The following is a 15,959-nucleotide window of genomic DNA, read 5'->3' on the forward strand; positions in this document are numbered from 1 at the left end:
CCTAAGGTAATGGGGAAACTGGGGTGACGAGTATTGGCCCAAAAGGGAAGGCGCCTATCGGGAAGGTACGCGGGTACCTGGGTGTCTCCCCGTGACCCTCATGTTACCAGAGCTTATGTAGTCTATATCTAACAATGTAGTTTGGTCCCAATGATTGCTTGACTGCCTTGGATAGTCACATACAGTATATCTTCCGGTTTCAAATTTCAGTGTTCTACCTGATGCCTAATATAAATGTTGTCGATATGCTTGACTCGCAACCAAAAGCTTGATTCTTTCACCTCATGGAAAAAGAGACTAATACTCGATAGATACTGCCCGCCTAATCTAACGGACCCTACTTTCTCCAATACCAATGCCGAGATCTCGCCGACGTAGACTGATTGATGAGGGAGTCCCATATCCACTCGGAGGTGCTAGCCATCTTACACTGCTTTGTGTGGCTTCCAGCAAAGTACAGGACGCGTGTGACTACTCAATCTATCAATTCGACTTTGAATTCAGTAGACCATAAGATACGTACGTACTTCTCCCGAAGAGGGCCCTCGTTGGGACTGAACCGGACTAACAGGGACGATTCTGAATGCCTCCCAGGGCAAGGTCACGAACCTATAATATTACGACAATACTGCAGACTCCACATTTCACAACAATATTTGTCGTTGAACAAGACCACAGATGGAGAGTCATTTGTCACCATCATCCATCACTATGCTCCCTATTCTGCTAGGACCAAGAGCACTGCGACCAGGTTTGGAGACGACCAGGAGGATAACATTGAGGTTGTCACATTGTATGATGGTAGACACCCTGTTTGGATGATAATGATTCAGACACGGGGAAGCACATCCGAAACTCACGCTAACTCATGATGAAGTTACTAGGAAACTACATGTACTTGACCGAAACGGGGACCCGGTTTTCTGAGCCATCATCCATCCAATCGGGTGCCACAACGGTTCGGGCCGAACCCACACGCTGCGAACCTCCATGCGATGCAGTACCTACCTAGGCAGGGTTGTCACGGCTTGTGAAACCCCCGGGTCCACCTATCGTGTTCAAAATGTGAGATAACTAATTATGTGCCACCTGCAACCTTCTTGAATTGGCCGAGTCGCTATCCGACCAGGTACACTTTGAGATATGTGTCTTGGCTGCAGGAGGGGAGCATATTGGATACCGAACATGCAAGTTCATGGTCATATAAGAGATCATTTGTAGAAGAATACACGTTTCTATATGTGATATGAATGTGCTAGTAAGGTGCACAGAACGATAATGTGCATAAAGATTGCACGAAGTCTACAGCAACTTTTCATCCACATCAACAACCACATAATCACGAATAATAGCTGTGCCATTGATCACACTTGCAATCTGATCTTCAGTGCATGTCGACTCCAAAGCAAGGATATAGCAAACCGGATCCGGACTCTCTGGGACCTTGTTCTTGATATGCCAAGTAGACGGAGGCCCCCGTGTGGTATATGAGCCATTACGTGCAGTATTGATCTTGCCTGTGGCCAGATCACGGTTGAAGAGCGCACGATAGAAGATCTCATATGCAGTCTGTGGCTGGTAGGCGGGGACTTCATGGCCAGCATCGTAGACACGTGCGAAAGAAAAGTTGCCATGCTGTCTGACCTGGCCCCCAATATACGAGGAGTTCGTGCGTAGAGGCGTGTATCCAGCAGACCGGAAACCAGAAGCACCAGCATGGTTGACCAGCAAGCTGGCGTCTTCACCCCCAATCCAGTTGCAAGCGTAGTCACTGTCACCATAAACGAGAGCGACCTTGATACCAGAGTCGAGCACGTACGCCAGATCTTCGAGGTAGCCATGCACGTCAGAACGCGGATAGTCTCCGACAGATTTGAAAGCGTTGTAGGCACCATTGCTTGATTCGGTGAAGTTAATCGGGACGCCGAGTGCGCCTTGCACCCAGTGCTGGTTCAGCCAACCCAAGAAGTAGGACGGTGGGAAAGGGTCTGGGTTTTTGTGGGTGATGTCGTAGTAGCCACGGTCTGCATATTCTATGTATGCACCTTCGACATTGTTGCTGCAGAATCTGTCGGCATTGTGGCACGCTTTGTTGACGGTTTCATTGTTACCGTACATTTGCGGATCGCCCTCTGCGGCCAGCGCCCGACAGTTCGTGATCAGGTCTTTGCATCCACCGGGGCGACTCCATGCATCCATGGCGTGATCATATACGGTCTTGTTGATGGCTTGGATGTCGTAGGTATTGTTGTATGCCATTACTGGATATGTCGGTTCCTGTACTAGGAGATCAATGCAGCCGTTGATGATGCCCAATGTATCCAGGTGAATGTAGTGTGATCCCCCCGAGGTATCGATGCTTCCATTTTTTATCTTTTCATTTTGTTCCTGGAAGAAGGCAGTGAAAGATGGGCCATAGCGACCGCCGTATGACTCAGTCCAGATGCTGACCCGGTCATCATGGGGCTTGTAGTGTGGAAACTCGGTGAACCAGGTCTGAGCAAAGTGCCATAGTGACCGTGCGGAGTTCTGAGTGCTGTTAGCCACCGTTGACTTATCTTGGCTAGCTGTTGTGCCGACGTAGAAAGTGCTATTCTGCTTGGGCACCCCGAGCCACTCCGACAAGTTCCAGGCTCCTTGAACTTGATCAAATGTACCATTAGTTAGGACATCATAACTGAAGCCGACCTGATTTGGCTGATCAATGTACAGCATATTGACATAGTTATTCCAGGACCAGGGATTGAGCTCCGTGGAATTAGAATCCTCGTTAACTATACAGGGCCCATTTTCCTGCATGAGGCCAATCATAGAAGAACTTCCTGGGCCTCCGTTCATCCATATGGACAGTGGTGCATTCTTCGGGTTATGACGAGACTCAAAAAACCAGAAGAAAGTATTGATCGGGTAGTCTTGATCAACATTTACATCGTCCAGAGAACCAGGGGGTAGATGGACGTAACCCGAATATGATCTCACTCCCGGAGTTGTTTCACAGATCCCAGGCTGTGCAATTCATCAGCATAGGATTTTTTTTTTTTTTTTTTGATATGAAGGACCACATAATATCTGAGTCAAAGCTTTGCAAGGAATCGCACCTGTTTGTATGAAATCTTTACTCCCTTTTGATGCTGCGATTCAACTACCTTCAACCCCTCTGGTATGGGCGGAAAGTACTGCGCCGCGGCAGTTACTACCAAAGCGGCGGTCCATAAATGAATCATGACGTGAATAATCTGGGGCAGCAAAAGACTCGAGAGAAGAGTTACAAGGAAATATGCCTACAAAGGACAAAGCATGTCCCTTAGTACCTTGACTTCCACTTGGGTAGCGGGCAGGTAGCGGGGCCCAGGGGCCCGGAGATCACTGATACTTACATAATCAAAATGCACCATGGACCGTGCTTAGTGCCTTTGGTGCAACATGCTTTTTTACCGCCTTCATATCCACCTAGAATATAACGAATGGTTATCAATTTAGTTAGAGAGTTATATACCACTAAATGGTACACAATTGTCGTACTATATTTCTGTCATTATGCAACACATGCTTGTACACTATACAGTGTAATGGGGAATATCCAGAATTGTATTGCACTAACATATTCCAACGCATTCTGACAGCAAAAGTTCAACATTCTGTAGTTCCCAAACCAAACCCCTGAAACCCTCTTTACACGAAGTCCTTGACATTTCAAACAATCTTGACGTGGAACAAATACCGTTGACGAATCTGTGATGGGCTTTTTGCCACATACTCAGAATAGTAAAGACCGGGGTAGCTGTTAGAAGTCGTTGTTCCGGCGCGAACATCTGGCACCCGGATCCCCTTGAAATCTGGGTGAATATATCCAGCATTGCGCCATTTTTGATGGACAGTTCTGCCAACATGGTGATCTGAAACGGCCGAGGCTTTACCCAGCTCGACTTCACACAGTAACATCAAGGCTTCTCCCTTCTGTCGGCAATATCCTGCCGACTTGGTGGATATGTCGGCGAAGAAGACTCCAGGAACGAAGTGCTTCCCATCGGTACTGACAATTCCATCGCCACGGAGCCCTTGACTCAAGATCCCTGCAAAATTACTAGACGTTGAGCCATGCCACAGAAGTCGCCGGTCTCCGATACTAGCAAGGTTTTCCTTTTCCCACTGGGCAAAACGCTCTGCTTCTCCGGGACGTTCGAGACGGAATATGCCCATTATCCCCTAGGAATGTGAAAGCGTTAAACCGGGCTTTGGCCAACATATTTTGAACGCAGCTTGCCTTGAATTGAGACGGGTGTTTTGGACTAGAAGATTTTTCAATATACTCCCGGAGCATCTTGAACTCTGTCGAATTTGCCTTCACTGTTCATAAGGGGCGGGGGTTAGCTTCATGTTTTGGTCTTTTGCAAAGCACCCAAGAATTTACAACAGGGTGGAATAAAAAAATATATATACCTGGAGTCATTTTTGCCAGACCAAGTACTTGGGATATTTGGCTCATGGCCAATGAGGAAGACTGGGAGTTCTTTTCTAGAATCTCGCTGGCATCGCGCAATTTGAGTAAGAGATCAAGGGATTCCAGTTCCTGCCTGACGGTATCATTGGCGTCTGAAAGAGTGAGATTTGTCAGAATCAAGCCTTCGTAGATCTTGCACAGTCTCTCCTTCGCCTTGGAATAGTCCCCAGGTGCCAGCTGAGGGTTGGTGAGCTCCATCAGTTTACCCAAAACTGCAATCCCAACCAGAAGCTTTTTCTTGTCCACTGTGGTTCCAAGCAAAACACTGCGCCCGTGGTCGTTTAGACACTCGACGTATTTCTTCAAGTTTCCTGATGTGAAGATGATTTTCAAAACATTTTCAACGCTTGCAGGTAACGGGCTGATCTCGCTGGTGAAGATGGGTGCCTCCCTGTGATGCATTTCAAGAAAGAACCAGCCTTTGGATGGGGGAAGAGCATGCCGATCTTCCCAGGCTAGATGACTGAACAGCTTGAACTTCGTCTTAAACGTACGCTTGGCCGAGTCGAGGCTTCCGAACTTTCCAATTGCATTTGATTCCCCAGACGATCCAAATCGACACTGCAAGTCCCATGTGTGGAACAATTGTAACTCGTGATGAACGAGAAGCTGGATGTGCAAAACTTTGATTTGCTTTTCCACACCAGGTTTGACCAACGTGGCATCCCATATCAATCCCGCGTCGTCTTGGTAAACGGAAGTCGTAATACCTAAGAAGTGTTAGACATTCAAGTCTTGGGAAAGAAGATACTATATCGCATTACTAACTCGATGTTGGGTATCTCTCGTCAACTAAATCAATCAGCCTCTTGAGGTTGATCTGTTCTTCATCCTTCGTTTTCTTTGAAGGGTTTCCTTCGTCATCCCCAGAAGATTCTCGCTCACGCTTTTTGCCTTTAGGTCTATCGCCTTCATTTTTCTCACGCTTGAGTATTTCATTCTGATCAGCCTCTGGAATGTGCTTTTTGATCTTCTGGAGCAGCCAATCAATGTTCACAATTTCACAGCCTTCCAGTTCATGAGCCCGACTGACTGGAATGAAATCGCCCTGTTAGTTGACTCTTATACCAGGGGATACGAAATTCAATGCTAACTCTTTTTCAACTTTCTCTTGGCATTTCCCTCGGTTGTCACTAAATGAGTACATTCACTAATATTCATCGATGCAAACTTCGCACCACACTTTTCGACAATCCGCTTGATATCTCCTAGATAACGGGTGTCATTCATCAAATGATATCTAGGAACTGCTTCTCTCTCTCCCTCTCTCCTATATGTGTGTGTGACTTCTGTTTGATTTGAGGAACAACATACCATGTTGATATCCAGGAATTGTACCACTGGCACCGATGACCAAGCCCTTCAGATTATCGGCCAGCTTGTCTACCGGCTTGTTGGAAGTCATATTTCTCGATGAAAAACTCACACAAATTTAAACTGTATGAGGGAATTCGAAAGAGAACCAAAGACAAAGTACCCATGAAATTAAACCCAGAATATCGTTGTGGAAGAGCTGATTGCCCTTTTATACTGTTGGTGGCAATGCAACAATGGAATTGTCAGTCAAACAATCAGCAAAGACATTATCCAATGCTCCTTTCAAGCCCCCGAAATTCTCCGTTGACCCCAGATGCTGAAGGCAGTAAACACATATCCGAAATTATCTAGCAAATTCCCAAGTCAAGTGAGTCGTCGAAAAGCGCCTTGTGCATCTTTTACAGCCCAATACCAGAAACAAGAGAACATATATGTGTATATCCTTGAATATTTACGATATAGCTACTATATTGAGAAGTTGAGAGTTATTCATTAATTTAACCAAAGCAAAGCATCCATTAGCTGACAATTAGTGAGACTAGGTTGTTCCCCTGGACTCGACAATGGAAAATACCGCAAGAAACACCATATCCTCCCATTCGAACTTCATCAAACCACAGATCTGATTAATGTTGATAAAGAACCGACTAGTTAGAGGTAAAATAGTTGAAAGCAACAAGAGGACCAAGCTTAATCTTCTCCGCCCAAGCATCAAGATCGTACCACATGCGATTCGAGTTGCTAAGCTTCTTGCCACCAGCAGGCGCATAGATCGTGAGATCAAAGTCTGCAGGCTGTTCGTACAGCAGAAAGATGTACCGATGAGGTGCACTCATGGGAGGAGGAGCGGGGCCGATGTAGTTGGCGACGAAGGGCGCGTCAGACGCAAGCACACCCTCGCTAGTGACCTTGATATCGGACTGGATCCAGTGAAGGATGGGTCCCAGGATTCCGAAGGAAGGGAAAGGAGCGTCAATATCCAAGCCCACAACCAGGTAGGTGCTGGTGGGGTTGGCGCCGGCAAAGGAGAGCTTCGGGGGCTCTTGCGCTGCTGTGGTTTTTGTCAGTTCATATCTCGATTGCCGATCACGCGACCTGGGGAGGGGAGAGAAGGGAGGGGGATGCCAGGGAATGGACTGGTCCATACCTGTGCGGGGGAGCCATGTGCCTGGCTGGACGTTCTCATGGCTGCCAATGGTCAAGCCAAGGACCTTGGACTTGTCCTCGATGAGAGCCAAGCCTGCTTTGACGTGGTTATCCGAAGGCATTTTGGATATCTTGAAACTATGGAGGGATGAGAAATGGGATCTCGGAGGTGTTATGCTGGAACAAGGACGTCCAGGTGCCCGGGTGGCTCCTTCCAAAATAAAGTTGCACAAGCTTTCGGACTTAGCACGGAGATAACGTTGTTCTGACTTCCCTTTTCGGTATTCTTACATATTCTTACATATTCTTACACGAGTTATCGTTTTAGCATTCATGATTGGTCTTGAATATCGGCTATCACGGCACCGGCTCTTCCAATAATCATTCAGTGAGTCATAACATAGTTCATATTTCCAACTTTGAGCACACCAACTACGGTATCCTCCTTTTTTTAGGCCGTTTTTAGGCCTTTTATTTCTTGTAAATTGAAATTCACATTTAATTTCCGGTGGAAAGCTCACTCCTCAATCACCTTTGTGACCATAACTCGCACGCGGGAATTCCCCTCGTCGGGATATGGAGTTCCAAAATCACGCGCAAAAGCAATATCCTTTGCTCTCGTCTCAAACAGTTCCATGTCAAAACGACGGACAAAACTCGCCAGTACAAGAAACAGCTCCGCATAGGCCAAGCTGAAATATCACGTAGGTTAGATATCGGGAAAGAAGGAGAGGAGTTCAAGCAGCTTACTTCATGCCCACACATATCCGACTGCCTTTGGAAAAGTTGACCATATATTTATCCAGATGTTCCCCTTTCGCTGCGGCACGTAACCATCGGTCTGGGTCGAAGGTGTGCGGATCGGAGAAGATCTGGGGGTCTGTGAGAACGAAATAGTGGGTCTCACTGACTGGAGTCTAGATTTCTATATCAATACAAATTCTGCGGAGCTAGTAACAATGCCTACACATACTCCAGCAGGGATGACGTGATTCTTGTAGACCAATGCTTCAGTAGGTGCGACACGAGGCGATCGACTTGCAATCCCAGTAGACACACGTAATGTTTCCCACACAACTGCAGACTATAAGGAATAAGTGAGTTATTGACACTAGATAAAGATCATAGAAAGACCAGTTATCACACTATGTAAGAGAGTACTTACCAGATACGGCAACTGTTCAAGCTGCCTCCATGTTGGTCGAGACTCAGGAGTGGGCATCACCGTCCGCAGTTCCTCTCGCAGCTTGCTTTTGATTGACTCATTGTCCAATATGTGAAATGCCGCAATAACTAGCGATCGAGCAGTTGTTTCAGTACCACCGATAATCAATGAAAATCCTTCATTGCTGAGACGAATAGCGCCGCGCATATCCTCTGGCATACTGGGACCACACATGACTTCCATGATGGTGCCAGTTTCCGAGTTTGAGGACTTATTTTGCAGAAATTCCTCTGTCCGACGAAGAAGGTCCAACTTCTGGCACACTAGTGCATACACGAATGGGTCAAGCTTTTCGAGCAACCACAATGGAAGCGAGTTCATGATGGTTTGAAGGATTGGGAAAAAGGATAATACGTGAGAGAATTTGAAAAGTCCGTTGATTCCGTCTCTCACACTCGTGTTAAAGTCATCGTCATCAAGGTTCCCACTGTTGAAACCATAGACATATTTGTGAATGACATCGGAGGTCAGCCCAGCAAAGCCAGCATCGAGGCTGATGACTTTATGGAATTCAAAAGCGCGTTTGAAATGATTGTTGAGTTTGTCAATGTTTTCATATATCAAATGCTCTATGTTGGAGACCGCCTGCTTTGAAAAGTGTTTCTCAACATGTGAACGCCGCTGCCGGTGGTCCTCTGGGGAGATGCTAGCGAATGTCGAGCCCTTGAGATCGAACCGAGTGACTAACTCAGCGGCCTTTTCACGTTTGCGTTTGCTAGAGGCGTATATCTCATCGTAATAGCTTGAGTCCTTGATATGCACCTCAAGAGGGGTAATGCGGATGATGGGCCCTAATGAAAAATCAGACTGATAATACTGCACATGACTGGTAGAATTGACCGTATATCTCATGTAGCCGCTCCATCTCCCAGATGAACATTCCTCCCTTGATTACATTGAAATAAAATTCATAGCCGCTTGTGATAGCGGCAAGTTTTGGCCCGGGAATCTTGCTGAGAGGGTGGAAATACAGCCGATAGATGCTTTTGACGGTAATGTATATCACCAACCCACATATTCCCAGCGCTAATAGACCGGCCATGTTCCAAGTTTGCTCAGAAAATATAGAAATTCAAAGGCAAAAATTTGCGAAAGAAAGCATGTCAGATCTCTCAAGAATCAGCTTTAATATTGTAGCGGTGAGATAATCATGCGCCATATGGACTATCATTTCTGGTTTTGCCGCCAACAGTAGCAAAATAAGTACCAATTGTGCCGGTTTGGAATCCTCGAAGGGCTATTGGCTGAATTGAACTTGTTTTGAATGGCCCATCCCTGACGAAAATACGAAGCTGACAGCAAATACTAGCGCACTGACATGGTGATAGTGGCGCGCTAGATAGAAGACGGGGTGCTTGGCAACGCCAATAGGAAGAAGGTTAGCATACATCAGTGGCTACCGTATATGGCCTTAATCCACATTGGATGTTTGATCGCGGCATTATCGGAATAGACACCTAGATCGTGAGAGTCCATGGCCAAGTGCCGCTTTGTTTTCCGTTTCTTAATTTTGAAATACACGGAGACTAACAACCCAAGGTGCCACTGCCCAATATTTTAGGGTGGTGGGGTTGGCCAGAAATCTAAGCAAAACTAATTGGTAGTTAGTTACCTAGGATCCAACTTGTAACTACTCACTAGCAGTTTCTGGGTGTAAGCCCTGGAGCTTGATCTTCGTGAGATAATTTCCATCTGGCTACTAAACTTCATCCTCAAGGGGAAATTGTTCAAAGTTCAGTTACACGCTCAGCTCTCCACATGCAGACCCATAAGCACGATAGATATTTTTGACCCGGAAAGCAGAGCTAAACAGACCTCGTTCATAACAAAGTTGGAAGATGAGTGAATTGAGAGAAACCTGGTGAAGATTGGTAACATTGTCACACTGGAGTAGCCGTAGAGATGCTGAAATTGAACACAGAGGTCTAGGCAAGGCTCTCCAAGTCAACTTCCCGAGGGACGCAGGAAATAATCGGATGCTTTAATTGGCTTGGAAGGAGGCACTCTTTTCTTCATGAGACCTTCAACAACTGAATAGAGAAAATCCTTTGGGAGTTCTTTGGTGAGCCATCTTGGTCCCGCAATTTCCACATAGATATCCACAAAGAGGTTGCGGATTTTAGCAGACTCGGTCGTGTTAGCGTATGCATAAATGATCGTGCCTGCACCGGGATAGTGACGCTGTCCATCTGTACCGGGTGCTGCGGATTTTTCGACAATTGCCTGGATTGTTGAATCCTGGAACTTGACATCGAGCAACTTGTCACCGAGCACATATGCTTTGACGAGATCATAGTACTCCTTGTAATTGTTATTTGCTGCTTCTTCCTTTGTTGAATTTTGAACAATGACGGGGATTTGGCCAACGTAAAGCCAGTGTGAATATAGAGCAAAAATCTGCGGGTCATCTTCTGGGAGTTCAAAAGCATGTTCCTCGGACTCCTTCCACGACCCCGATATAGCCTTATTGAAAAAAAGAGAAGACGCGTAGATAAGTGATTCATGGACATAGAAAGGTTTCTTCGAGGGCCCGACCGTGATCGTCACTGTTGGTCCTTGAAATCTAAGTCAGATTAGTAGCGGTAAACAAATATTTTTGAATCACAATACTTACTTATTGACACCGGCTTTGAAGCTCCGGACGGGGGCTTGAGCCATCTTGATTTTCTTCGTGAACTGGACCTTTGCTGCGACGAATGGGTCGAGACAGCCCTTGATCACGCTTCAGATGCTTGAATTTCTTTGAGGGATACCTAAGGGACCTAGGGCATCCGCTTGGGAAGATCGCGCTTGCTAAGACTGGAGTGAACGAGTGCTCAAGGCTCAGTCGAACTGGTGATATTGTATGGAAGTCTTGCAAAGGTTATGCAGTAGTATTGAGGTGAGGTCTCTGGGGTTGATGATGAAGGAGGATGGATGGTGAGAAGGATATCCACAAAGTCTTAAGACATGTTACCAAACCCTTCACTGATTATCTTCCTCGAAATTGGTGCTACAAACTGACTCACTTTTACTGTCACTTCTGGTCGTTTTCTCCTATAAGCTCTCTCTTATTTCCCTTCTCTACTAGCCAACACATGTATAAGTTTCGGTGTCTTTGAAATGTCTTCCACTTATAAAAGACTTTGCTATCATGACCGAAGCATTCTCAATCAAAAACAGCATCAGAATCGCAATAAAGCTATACAAATATACCACTTAAAATTTGATATCACTTCTCTGCTTGCTGAGCCCCCGTGTCGGTGTCTGTTGAGAACAAATGATCTAATACCTCAACTCCAGTAATTACAGCACCTCAAACCAAGCCCATATCAAGAACCAAGACATAAGAAGGTAGATTTGCCTTACAGGCTAACTAAGAAAAAAAGATGTTAAAATTCATCTTGAGCTCAATTCTTAAGAGAAAGTTGTTCGGAATTCAGTCAGACGCTCAGCTGTGCAGGTGTAGCTCTATGGGTCTGATAAAATGTCTGAACTAGAAAACAAATAAATGTGCTACGCATTTCTAAAAACTTTGACCATTAGATATCTCATTGCCGTGCTGAAAGGGTGGGCTCAAAACCAGGGACGAAGAGACGGCAAAGAGCTGTGGTCCTTGCGCTCGTGCATTAGGTGGAATGTCCTCGGTTCGATTGAAATCGCATCGTCTTCGGGATCATACGGTATAATTCCAGACAGGTCAGAATAAGATTTACATACCTCGCGCCTTCGCCTTGGGAATACACACAGAGGCTGTACATTAGATCAGCCGAATCGGCTACTGTGGCGGAGACCTCTTAGCATAGACACTTAGACCGCCAGCCTAAGTTTTGTCTCTTTGATCAGCTGGCTGGTTGGCACAGTGGGTGTGCTGAGGACTGTATATTTCACGGGCACTGTCTGGCTTGCTGGTCCACGATGTATTCTATAAATTCCAGTACAGTGGAAATATCAGTACTGGGCCAATGGGAGAGGACTTATCAAGTGACTCAGACACAGGCTTGCTCGGCTTTGCAGGGTCAGGTAAATAAATTGTAGAGCAAATTGCCGGGGCTAAAGGAGGTAGGTATTTATAGGCTTCTCATCTCCTTCGGTTGCGCAAGTGCTCTGCTTGGTAGAACGCGCTGAGGGACATCTCTCTTAATTGAGGCCTGTTGAAACCCGTGGCTTCTTTTTACAGCAACTATTTGCAGCGAAGACTTTGATGCTTTTAGATGCTCAGTGGTCAAGTCTAGCAAGAGTCGTATCGGGAAAATTGATGCTGAGTCGGTCAAGAAATATCGCCTAACTGTTGAATCCTTCACGGCCCTCTGAAATTGAGGCACTAAGTGCTATTCAATCTTCGATTCTTGTTTTTACCATTTTGATTGGCCCAACGTTGAACCATCAAAGAGCGCTTACACTTTCATCCCCAAAGATCATGGATTTCTTTTTCTCTAGAACTTTTCTTTTTGATAACTGTAATTTCTGCAATGTTCCGTCTGTCGAATTTCTGAGACTTCCAATAAGAGTGGAACAAGTGACTGATTGAAATATATATATCCTCAATAAACGCTTATATCTGACCCTCAACATCGTGAGGCCTGATCAAATTTCCCGGACCGACTCGTTGATCACTAACCTGTGATCAGATTGACTGTCAAGAGCCCGAAAAAGTAACCAATCTCTAGTCAAACCTTAACTACGTTGATTAGCCACTGTGGTGATCATACAAGTCACTACTTAGCCACCTGCGTCTGCATAGTCTATGAAAGTGACCAAGGATTGAAGGAATAGTATTGGCCGGACCCTTGACCTCTCCTACGAACAAAATGGAAGCCCGAAACACTTGCCGGGCGAGGAACATGAAGATCAACAGCCTAGTGAATTGCCAACCCTTAGTGATAAAGAAAATTAGATAATACCCCTCCATTAACTAGTAAGTGAAAGGACTTGGCTCCAATTGCCTGCTGAATATCGCAGCTCTCCACTTCACAACAGGAAGCAGAAACGGGTCATAAGTTGGCGACGGAGCCCTTTTAATCCTCATCTAAAGTGCTTGTTGACATCGAATGCGACGATTTAAAGTTCGTCTTTCCAGAGGCTCAACTTGTTGGACTCTATCGATGGCTATGGGAGACATGCATGCCCAAGCACATTGTTGGCGAGAAGCTAGAGCAAAACAACCAGATCTTTGAGGAGGCTGGCATGCACCTAAGGATAGAGAGAGTGCTGTATTTTAGAGGAATGATTAAATATTCTGTTACTTCCGGGGAGTACATGAGCTGTAAGGTCCAAGTTGATTTCCAACTAAATCGGCTCTTCGTATATAGCGTGAAGGGAAAATTTCCCATAATGCGGCTGGTTTCTAATCTGCACCAGCCCTGTATCACAAAAGAGACGGCCGTCACCTTCACCATCACAAAGCTATCTCGGCTGCACTTTGTCAAGTAGGCATTTGAACACCTGTCGACAAGAGAGGATCGCGATCTTACTTATGTGGCCAAGGAATATTCAGCAACCCATATTCCTGGTTTCAAACGCACACCTTCAAGCACTCAATTGACTATGCTCATAGTAGTCCGTACTGTAATTACCAATTTCCGACACTTAATATACGATATTACATAAGTTTGCGATATCCTCAGCAAGGTTTTTGGTGGCCTAGCAATTTCCAAACTGACATCTGCTTCATACAGAAACCATCTGTAACTGCGTACCGTGATAGAACAGCTGTAAGTCCTAAAACCTAGGTTTGTTCAGAATTCCGCTTCGAAGGAAGGGAACGTCAATCCCGAGAACTTCTCCAGAGGTGCGATTTACTTTGAAAACGACACGATCCAGAGCTTCCCCTCCGTAGTAGAGCCAAGCTGCCACCTGCCACGAAGTGCATACCTTGGATGACAATTTCCCCTGTCCCGGTAGATCAGAGATTGCAGCATTATCATGAGGGACGACATCAAAGTTGATACGCCAGTCCTCCAGAAAAACGCCGTCTTCCCCTTCGACCTTGACTTCAACTTCGGCAGGGTAGATGCGGAAATCAGAGCCGAGGATTCCAGTCTCGGGTATCATTGTAGCCCAAAGTTCTTGAATCCCCCCTAAAATGTCGGATCCGTTTCGAGTCAATGAATATATCTTGAGACCCGTCCCGCTATCCATAATGAGATTAAGTTCCACTGGCATCTCTTTCTGTGTACTGTTGACACCTGATGAAACTGGGACTGAGAAATTTCCGGTGTATTTTCGAGCCTGTCTGTGTCCCTCTTGGTCAATGGCTGGTATCAAAGAGGTAATGAGCGCATCGTTCAAAATTGATGCTGTGGCATCCTCTAGAGGACCAGCCGTTAGAACGACAAATCCCACGCCGTACTGGTCCACCAAAGACAGCTGAGAAATGTAGCCCGGCGCACCTCCACTCTTGCTGTAGATATCAACAGTATGTGGGTTTCTTGGAACTAGGTTTTCTGTCCGTTGGATTTCCCAAGGCCGTCCAACAAGATTATTGGTCGAAGCCGTCATCGATTGTGGCTTGAGCCATTGATGCGTCATTCCAGGAGATGGAAATATAGAGTAGTCCAGAATTCGGGCAGCTAAGGTTGAGAGGTCTCGAAGAGATGAATATAGTCCGCCCCCACTGCTTCTTTATTAGAAATTGGGGGCGGAGGGTGGATTGCACTTTTTTGACTTACGGAGCATTCAATCCATAGTCTGCACCCCACCCCTGGCTCGTTGGGTCAAGAGGTGGTATAACAGCTTTCTCCGTATCTCCAGGGGAGATACCCGTGTTTGTTAACCCAATGGGCCGAATAATTGCTATATCAAGTAACACCTGGTATGTCTTGTTTGTCTTTCGGCTGAGAGCCATTCCCAATAGACTGAAGGCCAGTGAGGAGTATATAGGCTGTGAGTATGGTTGCTGAACTGGCAGTGTAGAAGCCATCATATCAATAATCTCTGAATGGATTAGCGGTGCCAAGTTGGTGGCCAAAGAGACTTACGCTGCTCGTTACAAGCTTTACTTAGCCCACTAACACCACAGATTGGATAACTTCCGTTTTCGAGCACAGGGAACCCAAATTGCTCGAAATAAGAGCGCAATGAATACCACTCAAAAGAAGAAGCTTCCAATGGTCTCGTTAGTATTTAGTTTTGTGATTTTGATTGTATTGGGCCGCGGAGTGGACTAACGTAGGTTGGATGGGATGCCAGCCAGGTGATTTGAAAGAGCCGAAAGAGTTATATTGCTCCATTGAATTGGTGTTCCCTCTCTTTCGAGTTCCGGTAAGTACTGAGTGATAGGATCGTTCAGATCGAGGTCCGACTGGAGTAGAATGAGGTCAGAGAAGACCTTGGAGATGGACCCGATCATGTATTGGGAATCATCACCCAAGTCATTGGTTCCCTGGACGTTATTCTTGCCGAGGTGGTGGTAAGACCATATAATATCCTCGCCGGTTTGGTCTGAATCTGGGGTGTATGGTGATACGAGTGCGAGTGAAAAGGACGTGTTGTCGACTTGGAAACCTGCTTTTCTCTCGCCTCTAATTGACAAGTCAAGAGCATGGGCTAGCTTCGCCGTCGCATTCTGGATGATTTGCGAGTTGCCGAGATCTGTTGGGCGGGGAAGAAGAGGGCCATTGACGGGACAGCCAGTCCAAGAGGGTAGAAGAGTTGGAGAGGCTCGGATGCAAACCCCGAATAGAGCCATGCCTGCCATGTAAATGACTATAGTCGAAACCTGAGAAGTGTACATGATATTTTTATCAATCAAGATGGGAGACTTTATTCGTGATGTGGGCGATTCCAACG

At 46.0% G+C, this 15,959-nt stretch overlaps 6 protein-coding genes across 6 annotated transcripts; all 6 read right to left on the reverse strand.

Moving 5' to 3' along the window:
• Positions 1–1,302: 1,302 nt before the first annotated feature.
• Positions 1,303–3,224, reverse strand: cp1 (putative carboxypeptidase S1; the record flags this gene model as incomplete). Its single annotated transcript, XM_056896738.1, has 2 exons — positions 1,303–3,006; positions 3,099–3,224. 2 exons carry the CDS (start codon positions 3,222–3,224, stop codon positions 1,303–1,305), a joined length of 1,830 nt encoding a protein of 609 aa, XP_056752523.1.
• A 469-nt stretch (positions 3,225–3,693) lies between these two features.
• Positions 3,694–5,906, reverse strand: N7537_005682 (uncharacterized protein; the record flags this gene model as incomplete). Its single annotated transcript, XM_056896739.1, has 4 exons — positions 3,694–4,206; positions 4,469–5,211; positions 5,270–5,533; positions 5,816–5,906. 4 exons carry the CDS (start codon positions 5,904–5,906, stop codon positions 3,694–3,696), a joined length of 1,611 nt encoding a protein of 536 aa, XP_056752524.1.
• A 559-nt stretch (positions 5,907–6,465) lies between these two features.
• Positions 6,466–7,086, reverse strand: N7537_005683 (YbhB/YbcL family Raf kinase inhibitor-like protein; the record flags this gene model as incomplete). Its single annotated transcript, XM_056896740.1, has 2 exons — positions 6,466–6,869; positions 6,966–7,086. 2 exons carry the CDS (start codon positions 7,084–7,086, stop codon positions 6,466–6,468), a joined length of 525 nt encoding a protein of 174 aa, XP_056752525.1.
• A 395-nt stretch (positions 7,087–7,481) lies between these two features.
• Positions 7,482–9,231, reverse strand: N7537_005684 (cytochrome P450; the record flags this gene model as incomplete). Its single annotated transcript, XM_056896741.1, has 5 exons — positions 7,482–7,656; positions 7,715–7,881; positions 7,938–8,048; positions 8,130–8,980; positions 9,030–9,231. 5 exons carry the CDS (start codon positions 9,229–9,231, stop codon positions 7,482–7,484), a joined length of 1,506 nt encoding a protein of 501 aa, XP_056752526.1.
• Positions 9,232–10,133: 902 nt separating this feature from the next.
• On the reverse strand, positions 10,134–10,847 carry N7537_005685 (BTB/POZ domain-containing protein; the record flags this gene model as incomplete). The annotated part of the gene is made up of 2 exons (XM_056896742.1): positions 10,134–10,752; positions 10,804–10,847. 2 exons carry the CDS (start codon positions 10,845–10,847, stop codon positions 10,134–10,136), a joined length of 663 nt encoding a protein of 220 aa, XP_056752527.1.
• Positions 10,848–13,889: 3,042 nt separating this feature from the next.
• Positions 13,890–15,858, reverse strand: N7537_005686 (serine hydrolase domain-containing protein; the record flags this gene model as incomplete). Its single annotated transcript, XM_056896743.1, has 4 exons — positions 13,890–14,784; positions 14,840–15,104; positions 15,149–15,271; positions 15,339–15,858. The coding sequence occupies 4 exons, from the start codon at positions 15,856–15,858 to the stop codon at positions 13,890–13,892; spliced, it is 1,803 nt and encodes a 600-aa protein (XP_056752528.1).
• Positions 15,859–15,959: the final 101 nt, after the last annotated feature.

Source organism: Penicillium hordei (genome assembly GCF_028827395.1).
Source record: "Penicillium hordei strain IBT 12815 chromosome Unknown utg000003l_segment0_segment0, whole genome shotgun sequence".
Taxonomy (NCBI): Eukaryota; Fungi; Ascomycota; class Eurotiomycetes; order Eurotiales; family Aspergillaceae; genus Penicillium; species Penicillium hordei.